Source organism: Atractosteus spatula, chromosome 3, assembly GCF_055471065.1.
Source record: "Atractosteus spatula isolate fAtrSpa1 chromosome 3, fAtrSpa1.hap1, whole genome shotgun sequence".
NCBI lineage: Eukaryota > Metazoa > Chordata > Actinopteri > Semionotiformes > Lepisosteidae > Atractosteus > Atractosteus spatula.
Window position 1 is genome coordinate 11,956,561 of NC_142708.1, and position 23,586 is coordinate 11,980,146.

Below are 23,586 nucleotides of genomic sequence, written 5' to 3' on the forward strand. Positions count from 1 at the left end.
TAGACTTGGGACTAGAACTCGGGATCTGCAGTTTCAGTTATGAATTTCCCATCATACTTATTTGCAAAGGAATCCGTAATGTGTATTTGTTTTGTAATTCCATGGAATCTGCAGCAATAATGGCCTCTGATTGAGAATATTCTATGGCACACTGGGACACAACCTTTGACCCCTCTAAAAACCTGGAATTCACACAGAGAGGAACTCCTAGTGCAAAATCACCAGGCTCCATACTTGAAGTCCTGAGCCCTGCAAAAAATCAAAGACAGCATCTTTCAAGGCTGAGTGGAATGACATAAATTGATATAACGCCAATAACACGACTTCCACATCCTAAAAGAACTGAAACAAACAAAGCTCTTAACCCATAGCTTTTTCCCCCCGTTTGGAAATCCCGTGGGATTAACATGTCATTATACTACATTCCTTCCCTTACATAAGTGAGACAGAATCTGTTCTGGGTAATGTTTGCACATAATTGCATGTTGATGGTATCGTTTTGTATACAGCAGGTCACAATACAGGCAGGACAGAAGGGCAGAGCGTTCAGAGCCTGCTGTAAGGTGGTTCATTATATTTCTGAAATGCTTGTACTGTAGAAAGACTGGGAGAACGTGGATCATTGTTACATTGCACTAAGAGAAATTTTTAAATATGTAGGTAAATGGATTGATGAGGAGTTTTCTCTTATTCATGGTTCCTACATTTGGCTCTTCATTAGGATTTTTGTATTTAACAGGTAATATTAGTAACTGTTGGTACTTTCCCACAGATTATTGCGGTTATGATCTATCAATTTAATGCCGTATCTTTGCACAGTAGGTATAAATTTTAATGAATGTGACATATTTGTTCTTGTGTGGTCCCCTGACAAAACTCTGAACGCATATAAATGTAGTCAGGTTCAAACTTTTCAACAAGTTTTTTTTTCCATTGGTGTTTCTTTTTAGGTTTAAGATTGCAAAATGCCCACAGCCGCCTTAACTACACACATTGAAAGACAATGCAACAGAATAGTGAAAATGTAACCTGTTACTCAGAGTTATCACTTTCTGTTACCGGGACACAAACACCTGTGGATGAATTATCGACTGCATTTCAACTCCTAATGAAAATGGCCTTCACTTTCAATATTTTTGAAATAGCTTCAGTTTTAGATAAACTAATTTGGTAAGTCCTCAAATTACTTACTTTCTGCCATCGTATATTAATAAATGTTATATATGCAGTAGCCCCCAACCCATGAGATTAAGGGCACCTTTTGTCTCCTGGTTGTTCTCTTGATCACCAGTACTTGCTTGTTTAGACTTTTGTTGACCTTTTCCTGTTTTCAGAAACACTTAACGTCAGGAATATTGTTGCCAACAATGTCAGCATGCAGAACACGCATTGCTGTCTCAGTTGAAGAGATAGCTGCCCCAGGTTGCTGCTGGAAGAGATGTTAGTGGGGCCAGCAGGGGGCTCTCACCCTGTGGTCCATGTGGGTCCTAATGCTCCAGTATAGTGACGGGGACACTATACTGTAAACAGGCGCCATCCTTCGGGTGAGACGTAAAACCGAGGGCCTGACTCTGTGGTCATTAAAAATCCCAGGGCGTTTCTCGAAAAGAGTAGGGGTGTAACCCCGGCGTTCTGGCCAAATTTCCCATTGGCCCTTATCAATCATGGCCTCCTAATAATCCCCATCTGTGAATTGGCTTCATTACTCTGTTCTCCTCCCCACTGATAGCTGGTGTGTGGTGAGCGTTCTGGCGCACTATGGCTGCTGTCGCATCATCCAGGTGGGGCTGCACATTGGTGGTGGTGGAGGGGAGTCCCCATTACCTGTAAAGTGCTTAGAGTGTAGTTTCCAGAAAAGCACTATATAAGTGTAAGCAATTATTATTATTTCTTTCTAAGCAGCACTCAATAGGTAATCAATGCAAGACGAAATGACACAGATAGGAATGACGATGTACCGTACACTCCCACAATGATCATTATTTTTTATTATGTTTCCTTTTGCAGATGTCCAGTTAGTTACATTTCAACTAACGCACTGGAATGAGAGGAATTCTGAAACTCAGAAATTAGTACAGGATTGAGACCAATTGCAGATCCTATTCAAACAGAGCTGAGAGCAAATTTAAATATACTCATCAGAAAGAAAACTGAAATCAGTTAGACTGCAATTAAGGACTCATTTGTAACCAAATCCAGAAGATAGTTATTCTGGATTTTGACAATTATATTGGAATATTTAATCATTTTTGCTTCATGCAAAACACTTTGTATGGCATAACTATTGTTACACCAAGATCATATTGTAAACAGGTAATAATTATAATAATTATACATGCATATTAAATTTAAAAAGAATCCAAATGAAAAGAGTAATTTACCAGAAGTATAGGTTCAGATTTGTCTATGCTTAGAAATGCTAAAATAATGCACTTTTTAGTAAAGAATGATGCAAGAAAGAATTTGTGACCACTCTTATTATTCTTGTCAGTTCAATCACAAGAATGATTGCTACAAAAGAGTTTCTGTTACAAAATGTTCTTTGACTCATGTGGTGTTTTACTAAAGCCTTAAGAATGTACTTCTTGGGAGAGTTAATGCAAACCATGAACATCTTCAGCATACATGAAATACTCAGATTGTCAGGTTTAAGCAGTCCAACAGATTAGTTACTGATGGGGATTATAGAGATACCAGGCACAGTTTCTGTTCTATGAACTAAGTGAAAATAGCAGTGTGTCAGCAGGCCAGGAAACTCTCAGGGCATGAGAAGACTGCCACACAGCACACTGGTCTGCTTTTCCTTTGGGATTAAGGGACAGTCTTCAAGCTGTCAGAATTTCTGGTGTCAAAGACAGGAACTTCATCCACCAAGCTTAACCAGCAGGGCAGGGTGTCCCTTTCTTAGCATTGCCTTGCAACCTAGTAGTTGTTAATGCTCCCTGATGCTGGGTTACTCTGAAGGGAGGTTGCTTCATCTCAAGTAGTCCAGTGCCTTCTGCTGCCCCCTGGTGGCTGCTGGAGAATGTACACAAATTAATTGCTCCTACTGCCTTGTTAACAGTAATGTTTCTCATTAAAATATACACTCTAAAGAAAAAAAAGAACAGTTAAATCTTACATATTTTGTGTTAGATATGCTGCATTCTTAAGATAAAAAGAGACGGTAGATTCCATGATCTAATCAAACCTTTTAAGTAATGCTGTAATATATGACAAATACCATATTCCGTGTACATAGCAACATGAACAATTTGAATTCATTTATGACAGTAATAACACTGATAAACTAGCATGGACATACTTGTAAAAAATTTTTTTTTAATTCTTTTGATTTTTTGAATGGTTTTTGCTTTGATTTAACAACATTTGTATAATGTGAGATTTACTTAGTTATCAAGATGGACATTTCCTACATTTTATCTGGCATTGAGTCTGCATTTTCATAGTCCATTTCAGTAACAAAGTGCTTTTGTAAGGAAACAATCCTTTTTAGTTCAACACCACCCTCCACCTACTGAAGACCACACAGCCACTCACAGACAATTACAGTCATTTCATCGAATTATTTTCATCTTTTTAAAGGTTTGTTGGTTCTGTAGAAGTCTATGACTTTGCTGTTAGTTCTGAAGCACTTTATTGCATGATCTGAGAAAAATTATATGATTTAAAATATTAAAAAACGGGCTGACAGTGCTCCCATATTTCCATAGGTGTCCTAATATGCTGTTATGCAATTCTGATAAGCGTTTTGATGCATTCCTTCTCAGACAACGGAAGTACCAGATTTCTTCCTTAATGTTTTTAATAAGTGTTTTTACAGACTACTGAATGTTGGATAGTGACATTAAAATGCTCCCTGATTGACTCCATTGAGTTCATTCACTAAGACATAATTTTGAGACAGACATGCATTTTGGAGTTTGTTACCGAAACAGCTAACATCTACAGGATTTAAAAATGAAACTTAATTGTAAAAGATCGCTCATGTTACTATTACGATCTGCATAGCTCAGCGCATTTTCCGAGCTCAGCGTTAACGGAATGGGTACATTGATATAGTAACTGTCTTAAACAAGATTTACTTAAAAGTGTTTTATTAATTTTTAAAATTCAGCTCAGACTTACTCTCATGGTATTTAAACCTCCAGGAACCAAAAGCCATTCATTGTGGAATAAAAATCGCTTAAGCAACCTTTCTAGACTTGTTTTTGGTGAGAGCATATTTACAGTAATCTGATTGAGTGCTATTATTTCTTTTTAAAAGGGTTTAGAGAATTTCATCCTGTTAAAAAAATAGCTCTCGGGTAGTACAGGCAAGGAAAACTTGTTCATTGTGTACTCTCACCCCTAGTAAGAGCAACGTGGATCTGACGTTTGATTTTTATCAGCTTGAAAAATAACAGGAAGTAGAATGTTGCATATCGTCCAAGCAGTCTTTTTAATAATTTGTGCATGGCTTTAAATCGACAGAGAATTTAATCTTTTGCAAAAACTATCTTACTGTTTTTTTGTATCTTACAAGAACTATTTAACAGGGGCCTTTGAGAGAAGAGCCCAGAGCAGCCCTGCTCTGATCTTTGACAGCTTGAGTTGTTTTTCTGTCATATCAAACGTCTAAAATTACTCAGCACATCATGAAGTTGCACCAGTTATCGAGCATGTAAGGACTTAAAGATGTCGTTGCGAGTGTGTTCATCAGCCGTGCTCAAGCGGATCGGTGGTGTTCTAACTGGTGAAAGAAAATGCCGGAGCACAGCCGGAGATCCACCGTGGCAGGGGGCTGGGTGAGGCCACGTTGTTTGTGTTGTTTGTCAGCTGGTGTTTGCTTGTCTTCCCAGGCATTCCTTTTCCCAAGAACTTCATCCAGATCTGCAAGAAGATCCTGTGCCGGCTCTTCAGGGTGTTCGTGCACGTCTACATCCACCACTTCGACCGGATCATCGTCATGGGCGCGGAGGCCCACGTCAACACCTGCTACAAGCACTTTTACTACTTTGTGACTGAGCTTCACCTCATAGACCGCAAGGAGCTGGAGCCCTTGGTGAGTGTGCGTGGAGGAGCGGACCAGTCGCGTTCTTTATCCTGGAGTCATTTACCTGTTACTCATCTGAGTCTGTCATGCTGCCATTGTTAAAAAAAATGAGTCTCTCATTTCCATCCTTAATATGTACTTTGTCTGTTTACCTAAAAACAGAGAAAAGCATACTAATGAAAGACCGTTATCGTTGCTGTTTTTTAACGGAGACATTTACTGTATACGATTGATCACCAGAGGATAAGAACGTGAAGATAGGTGTGTGATAACACCGGCCCACCCACAGCCTAAAATTCGAATCTGCACTTAAATAAGACCACAGCATCTTATTTTTGTAAGCATTGAGCTGTTTAGACATGTCATTATACATTGTTGCAGAAGAGAAAATTATTTTTTTGCAGTATTTCCTCTCACATCTCATGGTGTCCTAACGTATGAGAGGGGTCAGTTTTGCTTCCTGCCATGTTCCATATACAGTATGTGCATCTCTTAGTGGGGCTGTATATCATGTCTGAAAGTATGTTACAAGCTCAAGATAAAGTTGCTTAACTTATTCAGAGACTTGATAGACTCATAGAAGTCAAATCCCAACAGCTGTTTTATTCACTGGTCTTTAACTCAATCCTGTTGTCATTGGTAATGATTGTTCCAATCTGCCTAACTTAAATCACTAGTTTAATGGCTTCAGTGTAACACTTCCCAATTGCCTCCATCAAAATACCATTCTGTAGCTGCCATTGGATAACAGATTATATGGAATTTTATATATATACTGTATATAAGAAGCTAGAGATATATTTGGATATCATTGCCACACAATTTAAAGCATTTTATCAAGAGACAGAGACAAAGCCTCTTAAAACATAAACAGTCTTCATCAATTCATTCTCCACATTTTGACTTTTTCCCCAAAACAACTCCACAAAATGCCTGATTTTCTCATTTAGGAATGTACGGTGCTGCATCTTTTTAGTTTTAGTTTGATTGCATTTACTCATTTTGAGATGACACGACAGTTTTGCAAAGTTACATTGTGCTAGCTATTTGGACATGCAGTGTCACTAGTGGTGTAGTTCAATGTAAGTGATGTTCTCGGGATTAAAAAACTGCCTTGCAGAGGAAGCCCAGGAGCCCTTACACAAATCCTTCGGTCCCACATTCACCATGTTAATGAAATCTGTAACAGATATTACAGGCACCATTGGCTATGGAAAAACAAAATCTGAAAAACTCTGAGGGAAACAATTGCTGCTTTATCTGCGGTATCATAAGGAATTCCCATGATCCTGTTGGGAAAATACCAGAGCCCTCGTCAGCAGAGTATTGGTAGCAACATTACATGAATCAATTGATGAATTATTCTGAACTCGTGCATTCAGCTGCTGTTCATTCTGTTTGGAGAAATGCTTAGGAGAAAGAACCATGTGTTTTCTAGATTAAAATTTAGGATGAATGGGGAATGCCATATTTATGTTGCGTTGTTATTAATTTATTTGAAAATATCATGGGAATCAAGTCTGGATAGGCAGCATTTTGGCATGAGAGGATGGATTTTGCTCATTTTGGTTAGGAGTGCTATTCATATCATTAGTCATTTGTATTTTCACCTTTCCCCTACGCAGTATATTTATGATAGGATGTTGTTGACTTTTTGGGTCAGATTACATTTTTATCAGTTCTGCACATTAAATTAATAATTTTTTTACATTATGTTTCAGGCCTGGGTGTGGTACCAATTTATCACCCTGTCTGCTCAAACAGCTTAAATAATTAACAGGGAGCAAGTGTATCAAAGAAAACTCTTAACAGTGTGCTGCACATAAAATGAATGAGTAAATTACATAAAGATAGTAGATGATGTAATCTACTCCTTTATCTTTAAACAGCCTTGAAAAACTCAGACAGAGGTTCTATAGCATGTGTCCTAATCCCATTAAAATACATTGAAAACCTAATCAGGTAATGAGCTCATGTAACACTATGTATAGACTTCAGGCACAGTGCGCAGCAGTTAATGTGCTTGTGTTCTTGGTCATTTTAGTAGGCAGAACCTTTGTGCCTTTTCTGCTTTTATTTTCCTTTTCTGCAAAATGCACAAACTTAGGAAACTAGTAATAATGTTACAGTTCAATATTTTTTCCTGGAGAAGGAATTTCCTTTGAGGCTGTCCTGTGAATAGGAAACCAAACAGAATTCACAGCAGGATGAAAATTTATGAAAAGCAGCAGATATAATCTGCTAGATGAGCCAAGAGGCCTCATGTTGTTTGCAACCTATCTTTCTAATGTTGTTAAATACGAGGGAGAAATGGTACAGAGAAAACAAATTAGGATCACATTCAAAAAGCATAGCTTTTGGCCCAGTATGGCTGATAATAAAAGAACTTCAAAAGCAAAATCGTCTAAATTGTTCTGTACTTCACTGTATTAAGTGCAGTTAAATAAACGTTGTTACTCAGTTATGAGCTGTTGCTTGGAAACAACTTGGATTATTAGCTGACGTGCTGTGAAACAGGTTGAGATTTGTCATTTGTGCCTGATTTTCTCTGCTGTGTGTAAGGTATTGTTTTCAGTATGTGAAAATCAATCGCAGTCCGACTTGTGCAATCCAAAATGAGCCTTAAGAATCTACAGAGCAAATAATAACACGATACCCACTGCTTCGTTTCTCTTTATCATCTACATCCGGAAATGTAGAATAAACATTTCTTTGGAAGGAAACGCAATTGGGAAATATGGTTACGTTGCTGCTGGCACTGCTGCCTCTCAACTTTGTGGTCCGGTATTTGATCCTAGCCTGGGGCATGTTCTGTGTGGAGTATGAATATTCCCACAAATGTCCGCATAGTTTTCTCTGGGTAAGAAATTGGACTCCCAGCACCTTCCAGATACATTCTGGCTAAGTTAACTGGTGTCTTGCGCTACACAGGTGTAATTCCCTTGGTTCTGTCCCTCTGGGTTGCTGCAGGCCTTACTGGGATTAAACGCCATTCTGATGATGGCCGGGCGACAGTGTTCGGAAACTGATACACAAGATTAAATCAGCTTCTAGAAATGGAGCGAAAAGACCCGTGTTTCATCAAATCAGCCATGTGTTTTTTTAACCAGATTCCAAACTTCCAGAACTCAGTTACTCAGTTATTCATTTCAAACTGTAATTGATGCTGGATTCTGTATATTGAGTAAACGAGAACCTAAATGGAAGCCGGAATATTTTATTTTAAGAAGGTAAAGGGTGATGAGAGTATGGGACAAACTCCCCCAGCCAAGTTGATAAAGCCGATCCCATGGTAACCAGGGATGGGCTGATGAATTGGTAACCAGGACTCAAAAGATCCAGATGGATAGATCCAAATGGCCTGTTTTGTAGCTTTATGTTCAGTTTTATATTTGATTTTAAATTAAAAGTGATGCTAAAACCTTTGTGAAATGTGCATATGGTGTTTTTATTACTGTTCACTAAATCACCTTTGAAACCAAACACAGATAAAATGAACAGCACGAATGGAAACCAGTTTCTTTGCTATGCAAAACAGGAAAACAGGCAAGGCAATAACAGATTTTATTAAAGGTCTTTTTGTTTGGTAGTTTGTTCTTTGATATTAGCTGCATTTCTTGTTTTAATTACTTGTAGTATAAAAGATATTGCTTATTGTGTCTTGGCAACCGCTTTACAGTCAATAAAAATCATTTGAAATGCACATGCTTTATAGGATAACATACTATGACAATGAAAACAGAAAGCTTCTGTTAGAAGCAAAGCCATAACTTCATGGGCCTGATCTCCAGGGCAAAGAAATACAGTAAATTCCTAAATTTGATAGCCTTTAAAAATAGCGTTCATGTGCAGTATTTGGAAAGTAAAATTTAAATAAGCTTTGAAAGTGGCTGAGAATAATTATAATTATTAGATCATTAATAATGGTAATTGCTTAGCAGTTGCCCTTATCCAAAGTATTAGCCAAAATACACAGTAATAAATTACTACAATAAAGAGTAAACAACGTGTAGGTAGAAAGTAGTCATTGATTACAGTAAAGGAGGGATGACATCGGGCATTGCAGTATAAGCTGGAGGTAAAACTGTATTATAATATATGATCAGGCAGTAATAAGTAAAACAGTTCTCATAACAGAAACATGAGGTCATGTTAATAGGTTACAAACTGGGCAGAATTATACTAAGTGAAAAAATTAGTTTTTTTCCTTTTGTTTTGCTCTTTGGGTGAATTCAGTACTTACTCAGCCCAGGTCAACACAAAAATCTATACAGTATATGAATACACATGAGGTGTACCTGAATAATTCTTGTTCAGTATTAAACCCCTTGTGCTCCAGATTCAACAACATTTGAAAGTTTGACCATTTAAATATGTTTTTTAGTGTGGGTCCAATCGTTCCTCTGCACAGCACAATGGATATATAATAACAATAATAATTGCTTACACTTATATAGCACTTTTCTGGAGACTCCACTCAAAGCGCTTTACAGGTAATGGGGACTCCCCTCCACCACCACCAACGTGCAGCCCCACCTGGATGATGTAACAGCAGCCATAGTGCGCCAGTACACTCACCACACATCAGCTATCAGTGGGGAGAAGAACAGAGAGATGAAGCCAATTCATAGATGGGGATTATTAGGAGGCCGTGATTGGTAAGGGCCAATGGGAAATGTGGCCTGGACGCTGGGGCAACACCCATACTCTTTTCGAGAAACGCCCTGGGATTTTTAATGACCACAGAGAGTCAGGACCTCGGTTTTACATCTCATCCAAAGGACGGCGCCTTTTTTACAGTACAGTGTCCTTCTAACCATGCTGAAGAAATCACTTCTTTTATTGCTTTCCAGCCCTGTAAGAGTGAATAAATAGTGTTGATGTTACTTAAACTGTTTTTCCATAGAAGTGTAATCATTTCTAAGATATGATGGCATTTTTTATTTTCATTCAAACTTCAGTTGGGGTAAGAGACAAGCATTCAAAATTCACAAAAGGTGATAAGGAACACAAGGAGATAAAGAGACTCGGAACTGGACCTTCCTTTTTACACAAAAGGTGATGGATATTTGGAACAAGCTACCCAGACGTGTTGTTTGATGAGATCCATTAGCTGCTAATAGCCAAGCTAATAAAATTACCGAGATTGTCTTCTCTGGTTACTTAATGTAATGTAGTAACAGAAGGTACATCAGAAAGCTTTAATGATCCATAATTTTAGAAGAACAAATTGATGTAGCAGTGATGAACAAAACTGCAGAGAGCCTTTGATCATCCTTCATGTAAAAATTGATTAATGACATTCAAATATTGTAAAATGTTTTACTATACAGTAAGTTCTACAATATATATGTACATACCGTCTAAAGCATTTACTTTAGTACTATGGACCTTTCCAAATGTAACTGCATAACAGAAAAGGAAAATGAAAAGGCATGTGGGCCCGAGATCATGAAGTTATTGGACACTTCATTTGATTTGGTATGACCACAGATTTTGTTTGTAGAATTAGTGGAATGTTCTGGATGAACAGACTTCATTTCTGTATAATCAGTGTTGACAACTGGAATTGCCCGTTGATAATAAGGCAGCCATGAAGAACAGCCTCCTTGCTTGTAATTGCAAAACTGGGCTGAGCGCTAATTAAACAAACAGCTAAGTGCTTGTGTGTGAATATAAATAGGAGTCGGATGGTATCCCAGATTCCTTTTAGCCTCAAATGCTCTTTCATCAATTTTAAAAATCTATTTTTACGTGTTCGGCTAATGTTTTTATACAAAGCTACTTTTATACACATTTTGCTAACGCAGTGCAGTACGTTGCTAAAAGGACAATAGTAGTGTCTTAGCTGTGTTTGGAACCCACAGCCTGCCAGTGTCCTACCCACTGTACCAAAGACACATTACCTCCCTGTAAAATGGTCGGTTCACAAATTGATCATAATTCCTGACTTACACAGAGTAGTTTCAATGAGCTGCGTTTCACCTCATTAGCAGACTGTTGATAACACTATGTTAAAATCCGTTAGGGTTGACTTGCTTAATTTTTGCAAATGGTGTCCTCTGGCGTTTCTAAAAGGTTCGTTGACTTCCAGCTCTAAGGTGGAACATCAGAACATTATGAACATACTGTATGACCAGCGGCCAACGAAAGTAGGTCATTCAGCCTGTCTACCATGGTTGGTAGTTACTGTAATTACTTACAATAATTTCTAGCTAATCCAAGAATCCCATCCAGCCATTTCTTTGGGGAAGCCAGGGTTTCGGCTTCGACAGCATGGCCGGTAGCTTGTTCCATACTCCTACAACCCTTTGAGTAACGAAATGGCTCCTGTTTTCAGTTTTAAATGCATTTCTATGTAGTTTGCAGTGGTGCCTTCTGGTTCATGTTTCATGATTGATTCTGAAATAATCCTTAGGATTGCCTTTATCACTTACTTTTAGGACTACTGTATGAATACTTCACACTCATGCATTTCACAGAATGCCTAATGGCTATAATTTAGGAATTATTATTTTATCAGGAACTTATCAAAATCCTTCCAAAAATCTAAATTTACCATATATTATGCTTTGTATGTGTCTGTTATTGTTACTGCTTGTTCTAATTATTGTTTCTAGAATTTAACATCTAGCAGAAGTCAGATGGATTGGTCTGTATTTACTTGATTTAGTTGTCTTTTTTTTCTTTAAAGGTCACTACATTTGTATGTTTCAGTTAATGGGTCCTGCTACAGCCTGTCTTGAGCAACAGTTAGAAGATTTGTGTTAATGGCCCAAGTATAGTGCCTTATGGTTCTTGAAGTACAATAAAGTCCAATTAAAGTACAATTGATAGAGTACCATTAGGCCCTGGATGTTTGTTAATCTGAAGTATTTCTAGTAGCTGGAACTCTTCTAGTTTTCTATGCTAATATTGTTTAATACAGTCTTTCCACAGCCCGAGGCATGTTGTTGACTTCTTAGTGAACCGCTGAGTGAAATACTCATCTAGTACGTCAGCCATTTACCTTGCATCATCAGTGCACTTCCTATTATCATCCCAGATCTTACTGCTTCCTTTACTGTTATTGTGCAGTTGTAGTACTGAAAGAACCATTTATTTTTCATTTTAGCCTCTATTGCAATATTCCTTTTTCTAGTCCTTTTTTCTACCTGAGCTAGCAAATCATATTCCTTTTCTTATCAGGATCCTGTTATTTTTATCATCTCAGTCATGTACATTCTTTCTCCTTATTTTCCCATCTGATTTATTTAACTATATGGGCCACAGCTTTCAGACCTTCAATTTGTATATTTTTGGGATACATCTGTCCTGTGCATTTTATCATTCATTTAGCCTAGACTTTTCACTTTTCATGGTGAAACTGCAATTTAGACTCCCAGCTTTACTAATTAAGCCTATAATTAATCAATCAGCCTTGTACATTTACCTGACATATCAAACATAAATAACTGCAGACATTGCTTGTGTATTGTGGTCTACTTAATTTCAAGTGGAAATAGACTATTCCAATACATAATCTTTAAAAGGTTTGCAAAATACATTTTGGAAAGAGATAAAAGGGCTCTCTTTTAAATTACTGACCTAATTTAGAACCATAGCTTGCTTAATTATTACAGTTAGGAAATATTTATTGTTTGCTATTGGAACACAATTTTCTGATTTTACAATGAATACAGTGAAAACATCATTTGTTATGACATGAACAGAAGACACTGTAAATGTGTGCAATGAAAGAAAACAGGGAAACAACAGATATTTTATTTCTTCAGCATCAATAGCTGCTAAACCCAAGTCTCAAGACGGTTGTGAACTTGGGGTTTCCATCATCAGAATGCTGTGGAGGATCACTTAGAGGAACTAAAGAAATTTCCTTCTGTCAAGGAATGGGTGGCATGAGTAAATCTGTAGAGAAGCAAACTTCGGGACTGGGACTCCAGATGGGTTATTAAACCAACCTGATTCTGGTCAGCAACACACAGCAGGGACAGAAGGTTGCTAGCTGGACAGATGGCTTTCACTTGTGCCACTTTTTGGTCTTTAATTAATGTTTTAAAAGGTCAGAACTCTGTTTACTGCAGTCTCTCTCTTTCTGCTATGCTGAAAAGAAATTCTGTAAAAAGCACAACTTTTTTTTTCTTTTGTTTAGGAGTTCCTCCAGAGTGTGAATTAAAATAATTTCTTATTAATGCTTGTGAAGAATGAGTGACCTTGATAAGCAAAGAACTCTGTGTAACTCTAAGCCCCTGTTTTAAGAAAGTGTCATTTAAGAATCCCTCTTGAAATATTTTAACTTCTGCTGGTGTCATTTTTTCAAAAGAATAAAACTCAAATGGACTGCCTTGTCTCAAGTCTAACATTTCTGTCGAAAGTCCTAATATGCATCTATGGTGTCTAAAACAAACAAAATTGTGATATTCATTTTGTAAATCAGGAAAGAAAATGTAGAATTGTTGTAAATCACGTTGACAAACAATTTCTTGAAATAACTGAAGAGCTAGCTTTTTTAATACTGTACTAAACCCCTAATCTGAGACTGACCCAGATGCAAAAAGGGGGAAATGTGTGTAGGGAGAGAGCTGTATGACAGAAGTAGAAACACAAGAAACAGTGGGACATCTGGTGGGTTTTGTAAAACTGCAATGACTTTACAGTTGCCCAGTTATATAGAATCACCAGCTGGCAGCCAGGAACAGGATATCCCATCCATCTCTGGATTTGATATGACAAATGGCTAATGGTGTATTTTAAAATAATACATTATATCATTATTTTAGCTTAGCTTTGTCTGATAAAGAAATCTTGGTCACTGCCTATACTGACCCTGGAAGATTTTATTTTATGTTTAACACTACATATCAATTAATTCTGTTTTTTCTCGTTTGTTTTGCAGAAGGAAATGACATCAAGAATGTGTCACTGAGGACGCACTGCTGAATGAACTATGCACCTACAAGACACCCTCGTCTTGCAAAATGGACAAAAAAGTCTGAATTGCAGCCTCCATCTTTCTGTTTCTGCAGATGGCAGTGGAGACTATACAAAAACACCAGCAGCAGCGTTAATGTAAGGCCTGATGACATTAGAGCCAAAGGAAGCTTGCCCAGTTCCTAATTGTAGGACATGTAAGCCTGAGATGAGAGCAGTCTGTAATCTACTGACCGAACCTTTTTCCTTGGAGACTGTTCTTTGAATACATTTCACCGAGGGAGGTTAGACATGTACGTTCATTAGTAAAGCAGCACCACCTACTGGAAATAAAACAAAAGTAATACCATACAGTAACCTACAAATAATGTAAAATATTTCCAGATTGCTTCAAAATGTATTTAACTGTAGTCAACATTTTGTCTTTGGTTCAGTCATTCATGTGACTGCAGTCTACTTGACATTTTGAAGTCCATTTCTCATAGTGTAACTGGAATGAAGCTGCTACAGTGGTATGTTTAACAATAAGACTTTAGAACTTGTAATAAAATCAGACATTCACTACATTATAGGCTTTCTGTGTATTAACAGGAAAATAAAACAAATTAGAACTCTATAAAAACCAAAATTGCTGAAAAAATGTTAAGAATCTATACAGTTAAATGCAGAAAATCTGATGGATGTGTGGTTACTAGAATACAACTAAAATCAGAGACGTATAATTTCTGTTCTATAAGTATTTTTGCAGCATTTTTACAGCTTTACTAATCAAAAATGGAATGTTCTTGGAAAAAGTGTATTTAATTTACATTTCATCTGCTACTCAGAGAATGCAATAGGAAAAAATATTGCATTATTTCCAAAACAAGATATTTCCAAGAAAACAGTGTCCTTTTAAAGATTATTTTAAATTGTTTGGCATAAAATTAGGTAGTAGCATTTTATTTTTGTAATGATTTGATATTAATTGAGGGATTAAATACTCTATATTTTGATGAATGATGTATAGTTTGACAGAGGACTTAAAGATCTTTTTTGGCTAAACAAGTGTTATAACAATGGAGGGAAACAATATAATGTACAGTCCCCGATTTAGGGGTTCAGTTCTGTAAAGCTGAAGTCAAAAGTTACTCTTATGCGTTCATATACATTTAGTGTGCAGGTACGCTGAATTCTAGAATTTGAAGGTAGAAGTTTTCTATCATATCTTATCCTATTCTATGTACCCTTTGTGTAACATTAACAATACTGTACGGTACCATAGAAAAAGTCTGGTACAGTACAGTACATCTGGTACATAAACATAATGTTAAAAAATATATAACAATAAACGGTATAGTAATTTATTCATGTAGTAATTTATGTAACAATGTTCTGTTAAAAATACATCTTAAAAACCGACTTAACATTGAACTTCACATGCCTTAATTCCTAGAGCTGGCTTGCTCACGAGAATGGGTGAAGGAGCTTGGTTCGATGTTGGCTTGTTAGATGGAGGGAGGGAGGGAGGGAGGATGGACTACAGAAATGTTGACAACTGCCTCAGCTTCAAACATTGTAGAAGCTGAGACTGAAAGCATGAGGGTCCATCTTCTTGAGGCATGGCAAAGAGGAGTTGATTTCTGATTTCTTGGGTCTGAGAATATTTCAGCTCCTCGACAACGTCTGGATCTTCAGAGCTCTCCTCTGTTACTTTCTGCACCACCAGCACTGTCACGTATTGGTTCACACGTTCTTCAGTGTGTGAGTCGAAGGACCTTTTAATGCCTCCGACCTCCGTTTCAGTTCATAGTGAATAAGCCAGCCTGATGATTTTACTGGTTGCTTTGTTGATTAAAGCCACCTCAAACCTCTTGAAACTGTTCACAAACTTCGCCTTGACCTCTTCCCAGGCTGCTGCCATGGTTTTTATGGCAATGTACGTGTAGTCTTTCAAGGTCGTCCCATGCTCCCCTTGTGTGGTGACAATAGCTTGAGCAAATGTCCTGCATAAATACTATTACACTTTGAATGCTACCTCCCCCCTTATCCATAGGTTATAACAGCTTGGTTTTAAGTGTGATAATTATTCAGGTGTTGATCAGGAGCATGGTCAAGCACCAAGCAGGATTTGGAAGGGCATGCCTCTTGCTTGGCAATACACCTTCAACTGAGAGATCAGGTGGTGCCAGAACCAGTCCTCGAAAATGGAAATGGTAACCTAGGCCTTTGGGCTGGATTTCCATGTCACAGGTAGAGAGGACTTACAAATAAAGGCATATGGACGTCCTGGCACAGCGCACAAGCAGAAGTTATAACTTCTCTATCTACTAACAGTAACAGAGTAAGAGGATCTTTAGCCTTCCTTAAAACCTGGCATTGCCTTTTTTCTTTTGCAAGGTCTGTACTATATATTCAGGCATTCTTTTGCAAAATAAGTTACTTATAGTACGTCCACATTAAATGTGTGCTGGCCAATACACACCCTCCTTGATTAACTCAGACAATATATTAAACCTTTGTACTCAGCTGCTTCACCACTCACTGACATTATATGCAAATTTGTGGGAGCCTTTAACATTGGTATGGTCAAACCACCTATGACATACTATATCTTCTCTCCATTTCACCCTTCTTTGCCTGTGAGTCTTCATAAAGACTTGTCACCTTGTCTTGGATTGTCATGAAGTTTTTCAGTACACACTGTTGATTTTGACCCCATTCTTAACAATTTTTCCATCTCATAAAAGCATACCAGAGCTTTGCTTTGTAATCACTGTTAACTTGAACAGGGCCGAATGTTTCTCATTATTTAATGCACTCTTTGATATTTATGGTCATCGCAACGACAAGAGCATAGCGATAGTTCTCCTTCAAATTACTCCACAATGTCACATTTTTGTTTTGGAAGTTGATTGAACTAAATGGAATTAAATTAAACTAAATGCTTTTTGTTACTGTTTGAAGATGGTTTTGTCAGTTGTATACTAGTCATGGAATGAAAGTTCAAATGTCTGTACAAGCGATTGTTCTGCTTTCTCACCAGCAGTCAGTTAGAATTTGTTTAACATCTAAATTTAGTATACAATGCCTGTATACCTAGTCACCATGTATGTATACTGACCTGCTGTCACTTGCACTGCCATTATTAGAGGAGATTCTATGAGCATAATTCTATGCCTATAGTGCAAATCTAATGAGCACATCCCATTCACTCATATACTATATTCTGGAATGTAGCCCTCTAATTTCTTCTACCCATAGTAAATCAGGAGAAATCATGCAGATCAACAAGCGAAACAAACTTGCATCTCACATTCAGGCATAATCATTGCAAGAAAGATGAGGAAAAACTGAAATAAAGTGCTATTCAGTGAAGTCATTAGTCTGCAAAATTTCTCTTTAAAGCTGTGTTTTGTCTAGATTTTATTTATATCCACGTAAATCCATCCATCATCCCACTCATCATTCACATATTTTAGCAAGAAAGCCTACGATCATCAAATGAGTTACGCAAACTAGAAAACTCTTGACAATAGCAATGTCCTGCACGCTGCTGCATCTCAGCCTCCGAGAGTGGGAATGAATGATGTTGTGCAAAGGCATTATGCAAACCCGCCTTTATTAGAAAAAGTTAATAGACTGTTAGATTTTTTAGTTTGTGTTACAGGTAGTTGTGTTTAATTCCAAAGACTTGTCTTTTTGTAGTCAGATGAATCTGTGTTTTTAAAATATTTTTACTGCTTTTATACAATACTCTGTCAGGTTGTTCTTTATATCTGCTCTTCACATTCCCCTACGAAAACTGGTGGCTTTTTGATGGAAAAGCACACCTCCGTACAATAATTATGCAAATGGGATAATGCTGTACATTTAAATGAAAAAAAAATACTGAACTGTGTCAAACAAATACTGAAGTGTATTGACAAAGATGTAGAGATTCTTTCCTTCATAATTTCATTGTATGAAAATACAAATAAACCTTTTCATGATTCCATGTAACCATCATACAATTAAATAATAAAGCTTAACATGATTTATTTAAAAGCATTTGGTTTTATTTGGTCCTTTCTAGCAATGAAAGTTGGTATCAATAATAATAATAATATTTTTTACTGCATAGAGATATTCATTTTTTGTGTAACATTATTTACTGTTATTCAAAACATTCATGAATTGTCTGATTTCTTGATTTTGACTATAATACATTGCTATTTAAAATGTAAAGATTATTGTAGAAAAGAGTTATAAAAGTAATTATTTCGTTCCAATTATCAGTTTTACTTTATGTGCATCTAACGTTATTCAACTGGCTTTTGTGAATAAACAGAATTATCCAGAATAACTGTGAAGAATGCACTGAAGCTTCCTCACACTTCAGTTTTCAAGAGGAATTCCAAATTAAGAAAAATGCTTAAACTATAAAAAAAAACTATAAACAATTCAAGACGAATAATAATCACTAAAAATCAGATAACCAGGCTAACAAATACTCCATTTTATCTATTTTGACAGATCTCATTGTAATAGTTCTCAGCCTTGGCTGCACAGAAACCCTGTGTCTTGTGCTTTATTTATGACATGGAGCTCTCAATCAGTGAAGCTGTTCCAGCTGCAGTATCTTAAGGTTGGAGGGGATAGTAATTGCTTTCAGCCCTACCTAATGTCTTCACTTTCATACTACCCCACATTCCCCACATTCGTGTGTGTGGGATGTAAGTAATTAGGTGTGTCTGATACAGTGTCATTTCCACCTGTATCTATACTACATTATCTTCTGATTAATTACAAAATTAGATCAAAACTTAGACTGTGTTGGCAACACGAATGTAATAAGCATGCCCCGTTGGAACAAGTCCTTTTAAAAGAGTACACTTGGTGTCTGTTGTTCCACACTGTTACTGCCTCTGCTTTTGGTTCCAACTTGAGTATTCAATTAAACAATTTACCTAATTGTTTTCTAATGGAGACATACACAGTAATTTAACACAGTAAAGGTCATTTATGGTTGATTACACCAAACATTAAAGATACAGTTACACTGAAATCACCTGATTGCCTGGTTAGACATATTGCAACTATGCAACTAATCCATTAGACCAGCTATGTACTGCACTGTATCTGTATATGTGAGGGGAGCAAAAACCTGAAACCAGAAGACACTTGGCCCTCCAGGAATTAGGTATGAGACCCCTGGCATAAGACTTAGAAAAACAAATCAGCTAATTCTGAATTAGCTGGATCAATAAGGCTTCGGTATCCCAGGCATTAAACACATCTACAAAGTGTAAGTAGAAAAAAAAAAACATTGTGTTGAAGCTCATCACCTAATGCACTCAGTGTGATTGCTTTGTAGAAGGCGGATTACGTTAAGCTCCCAATACAGCTAACACAAATAAAACTGCACAATCTGTGATTAAATATTAACAAGTACTGTGGACCAGTGCTTCTTGCAGAACCTGCATAAATCACATACGCAGTGTTGAAGCCGTTCAAATGTTTTATTCCAAGGATTGTTTTTTCTTTGTTGTAGTGCTGCCAACAAATAATCCATCGTTCCAAGTAGCTGTAATCTGTTAACATGATCTCTCCATAAATAGGAAAACGACATATCATATGAATGTTTCTTTATGACAGATAGTGACTATGACTCTGCATTCTGCTGAATTGTCCTCAAATATATGTAGAACATTTCTGACTGAGGCTCACATGCAGACGCTATATTAATGAAAAAGAATGGGACTACAAAATACAGTCCACAGCTAAGATGGCACCACTTTGTGCTTATTCAGAAGGGATAATTTGGTAACATTTAAAAGACATCCAGTACAAAACCAACTCTTCTGCTAGTGGCCAGTGGGATCCAGACAGCTGCGCACGATAAATGTGTCCCTTACATTGCATACTTTATGAATTAATTAAGATGTGTTATTTAATCTTCATCTACAGTTGCATCTATGCAAACAAACCAGAAAACCATGTGCCGTGAGAGTACTATGATGCACGTAACGCTCCAAGCTTTTCACAGATTAAAACGAAGGTTGATCCTGTACGAGCTGATGAAATTGACTTAAGTGCTGGCTCGTCCTTGTCCATGTATCTCCAGCTCTGACAGCCCACACAATATAAAGTGCTGCCATCAGTGCACGAGGTGCTGCTCCAGGGATCCCTGTCTTACAGCTCTTTTCTCACCATGCTTCAGGGATCTTAGCATCACCTTTCCATTGCCAGACGTTCCCGAGTGCCAGGGAGCAGTCCGCGAAGGTTTTCTGGATTCTGCGGGAAGCGGTGTGATCATATCATGAGTGACAAAGCATCTGGACCACCGCTGTGTGTCCAGATCCTGTCCTTCGTCGCAATAGTGTGCTTTGGTCTCTACAGCATCGTAAAGGGTGTTTCCTTTGGACTGTTCAGCTGGTGGTACATCCTGGGGGCTTCCTGCATGGTTGCAGCTGCCTTTGCCTCCTTCCGCATTTATGAGGTGTGCCTTCTCATGGCCCAGAAGGAGATGGCTTCTGGACTGGCCCCCAGCAACCCATAGAAAAAGGGGGAGCGGGACTTCTCGGGAAACAAACACCCTTCTTCGAGGTGATGGCCGTCAAATTCTCATACAGCTTCAGGGAAGCTCTTCAAACACTCTGGGGCAGGAAGACTGGCTTTAAAATGGGAATCTTCTCTGAAGATCGCTTTTAGGCATCCAGAAAGGTTTCTGTCCATCGTAAGTTTGTCTAAGAAGTGGTGCAATAAATAATGTCATTGCCTTCAATTTAATATTAAAAGGCACAAAGGCTTGCAACATTGCTGAATTTAATGAGTGTAATGCTTAACACATAGTGCTTAAGTACTTAAAACTACATCCAAAATAGCCCAGTGTGGTGTGGCAATTACTTGTGTTGTTTTATGTGTTTCTGTTGTCTGTCTATAAGAATATCGAAAGTCTTGTAAGCTATGTCCTCCTCTGATCAGTGGAACACCTTTAAAATGGCCAAATTTGAGAGCTAAAAAAATGAGAATTGCAGAAGTAAAGAATATCATTATTGCACCCGGTATTAAAGGTCGCTGGTCTGGAACTCAGACTTGGTGGAGCTCAGAGATGAAAGCCCTTAGTTGTTCTGACTTGTTCTTCTCTCACGCTAGCCACTGCCCACTAAGCACCGCTCAGCATCTTAAGACTCAACAGTATGCAGTAGTTAGCAATTTGCTTATATTGACAAATTAATACGAAGCTGACAGTTTTCTAACCCACCGTCTCTTTCTTTGTACTATAACTGCATGATGAGGGCAGTAAAAATAACAACAATGTATTTGATGTTTTGTGGGAACTGAAGACGCTGATGCAGCACGATGAAGTTCGGCGGTTTATTGAATTCACCCACACTACTACGAAGCGTTGGGACTGCATTCCTAACCTTTTATACATGAAAACTTGCAGAATACGTGACAGGGAGCACAACAGAAAACAAACAACATCCATGAGCAGATTTTCTTAGTAATCAGATGAAGAAGGAGACACCGTAACTTGTTCACACACACGCGGGGGCAGTAGACGTTTCTTAACCTGTATAACATCCTTCCGACATCACTACAAGTACAAGGCAGGATGACATACTGTATATAATTCTTCTTTACACACAGAAAGGTACAGAAGTATAAAAACAACTGCTCTCGGGTTTGACCGCGGCAGAGAAAGTGAGAGCACAGCTCTGGATTCCTCCTCGCTGGCCGCTGATACGGCAATAGTTGTCATACTGTACTTCATCGATGCTGGAACTTTCTACTGGCACAGCAGACTAAGGCTAACGATGCCACTGATGATCTGGAGAGAAACTGCTGCCACAATAAATGAAAGACTGATAGCAATGGGGTTCGAGGGGGGTTGGGGAATCCCGTTAAACGTGTTGCATTGTTCCTTGCTTATTTTGTAACTTCTGCCGTTCCTTGTGAATATCAAAATAAAAAAAAATGATCTTAAAATAACTTGTTTCAGGGAAAGAGACCTTGGCTTGCAGCAGTTTAGCAACTCCCCTGTTGTAAACCCTTATATCAGCAACTGCAATAAGGAGTGGAATGTTATAGCACAGAGTAAGATATAGTGCATATGATATAATTCAATCACCGTTTAAACTTCTTCAGATTGACTACAATTTTTAAAAAAACAATTCAGCCTCCGTCGATTGCCTTTATTTTCTAATTTGGGATTTAATTTATGTTGCTGGACAAACTGGAGCAAAACACTTCATATGTTTCAGCGTTTGATTGTTTTTTTTCTTTTGCTGTTATATCGCTTTTAGCCTGTGAAACGAAATGATTTTTGAGAGAACAGTCTAGATACTGTAGAATAAAGCGGCACCCCGTTATGAAGCATATTCTTCGTGTAAAACAAGTTTTAACCACTAGGTGGAACCCGGTATTGATTTAAAACTTAGATTTTTGGATTCAAAGAAGTTTAGAGAGCCGGATAAAGTATGGTTGGTGGACTGACGATACCGTATTAAAAGTAGATTCAACAAACCACTTTTGTATTCTAATAAAATCAAAATATCTGACCTTTCTTTGTACTTTTTCCTTCTACAAATTCTAGTATCGTATAGAAATGTATCTAGATAAATAGGGTGATCATTTCTTCATCATTGTAAGATGGAGCACCGACGTTTGAAAGCAGGGGGGAGTTATTCTTAACCCCCCGACTGATGTACACGTTTATTTCTTTACTATTCATGAACATTAAAAAAATAAAACAAAAAGGTGCAAACTCAGTTCGTTCAATGTCAGTTTTTTTTTTTTTGGGGGGGGGGGGAGCTGAGTAATATAACTCGGGCCCCCATCAGTAAGTTTTTTTAATTAAATACAAAAAAGGGAAAATACAACAAATAGAGGTATACTGTATACATACAAATATACAGATGTCTCAACATGACACAACAAGGTATCAACAAGTGAATGAAACCGGGGGGACACTGTCCGTAGTACAGAGGTTATGTGGTGTTAGGGGTTACATTAAATATAAATTAAAGTTTATATGCTAAAAGACTCATGTAGACCAACTCACCGGGCTTATTTTTAAAATATTTTCAGTGAATTAGAGTATTGCTTGAATGAGTTACAAAATTCTTTAAAGCCTATAGAGGATTCTTTTTAACTCTACACGTGTGTATGTAAAATTTTGCAAACAAGAGAATAACATTTACCATTATACGGACTTCTTTGTTTGGACGCCGAGAACAATATCTTTAAAAGTTAAATTTACACAAATATGACTATTGTATAGCCACGAACCCCCAGCAAAATGTGTTTTCAGCGGTAATTTGTCAAAGTCGACTTATATTTTATTGTGAAATGTAATCGATTTTAGGTGTCAGGAAATACGGCATGATTTGCAAACAAAATCGTAACTACACAATCGAGTTAGAACCCAGTAGAACCATCAAAGTTTGTAGCATTTTCTAACTTATCGGTTGTTGAACTGATTAAATAATTTATATATTATATAGCATTTAGAGGTAACACTTACGAATACACCTTAACATATATAGTTCTAATGCATAAATAATTACAAATTCACTTACAAAAGCAAAGGGATTTTTTTTTGCATTGCTTGAATGTGCGTCGATAAATTACTTTAAATATTATGGAAACGTTGC

General features: G+C 37.4%; 1 protein-coding gene across 1 annotated transcript in view; it reads left to right on the plus strand.

The window, feature by feature from the left end:
- The window catches only part of LOC148837412 (MOB kinase activator 3B), a 51,975-nt gene extending 33,983 nt beyond the window's left edge, over positions 1–17,992 (plus strand). The window contains exons 3-4 of the mRNA XM_088912215.1: positions 4,842–5,044; positions 13,932–17,992. Of these exons, the coding sequence (XP_088768341.1) occupies positions 4,842–5,044; positions 13,932–13,961 (233 nt within the window). The 3' untranslated portion in view covers positions 13,962–17,992. The remainder of the gene's footprint in view (positions 1–4,841; positions 5,045–13,931) is intronic.
- The last annotated feature ends 5,594 nt before the right edge of the window (positions 17,993–23,586 follow it).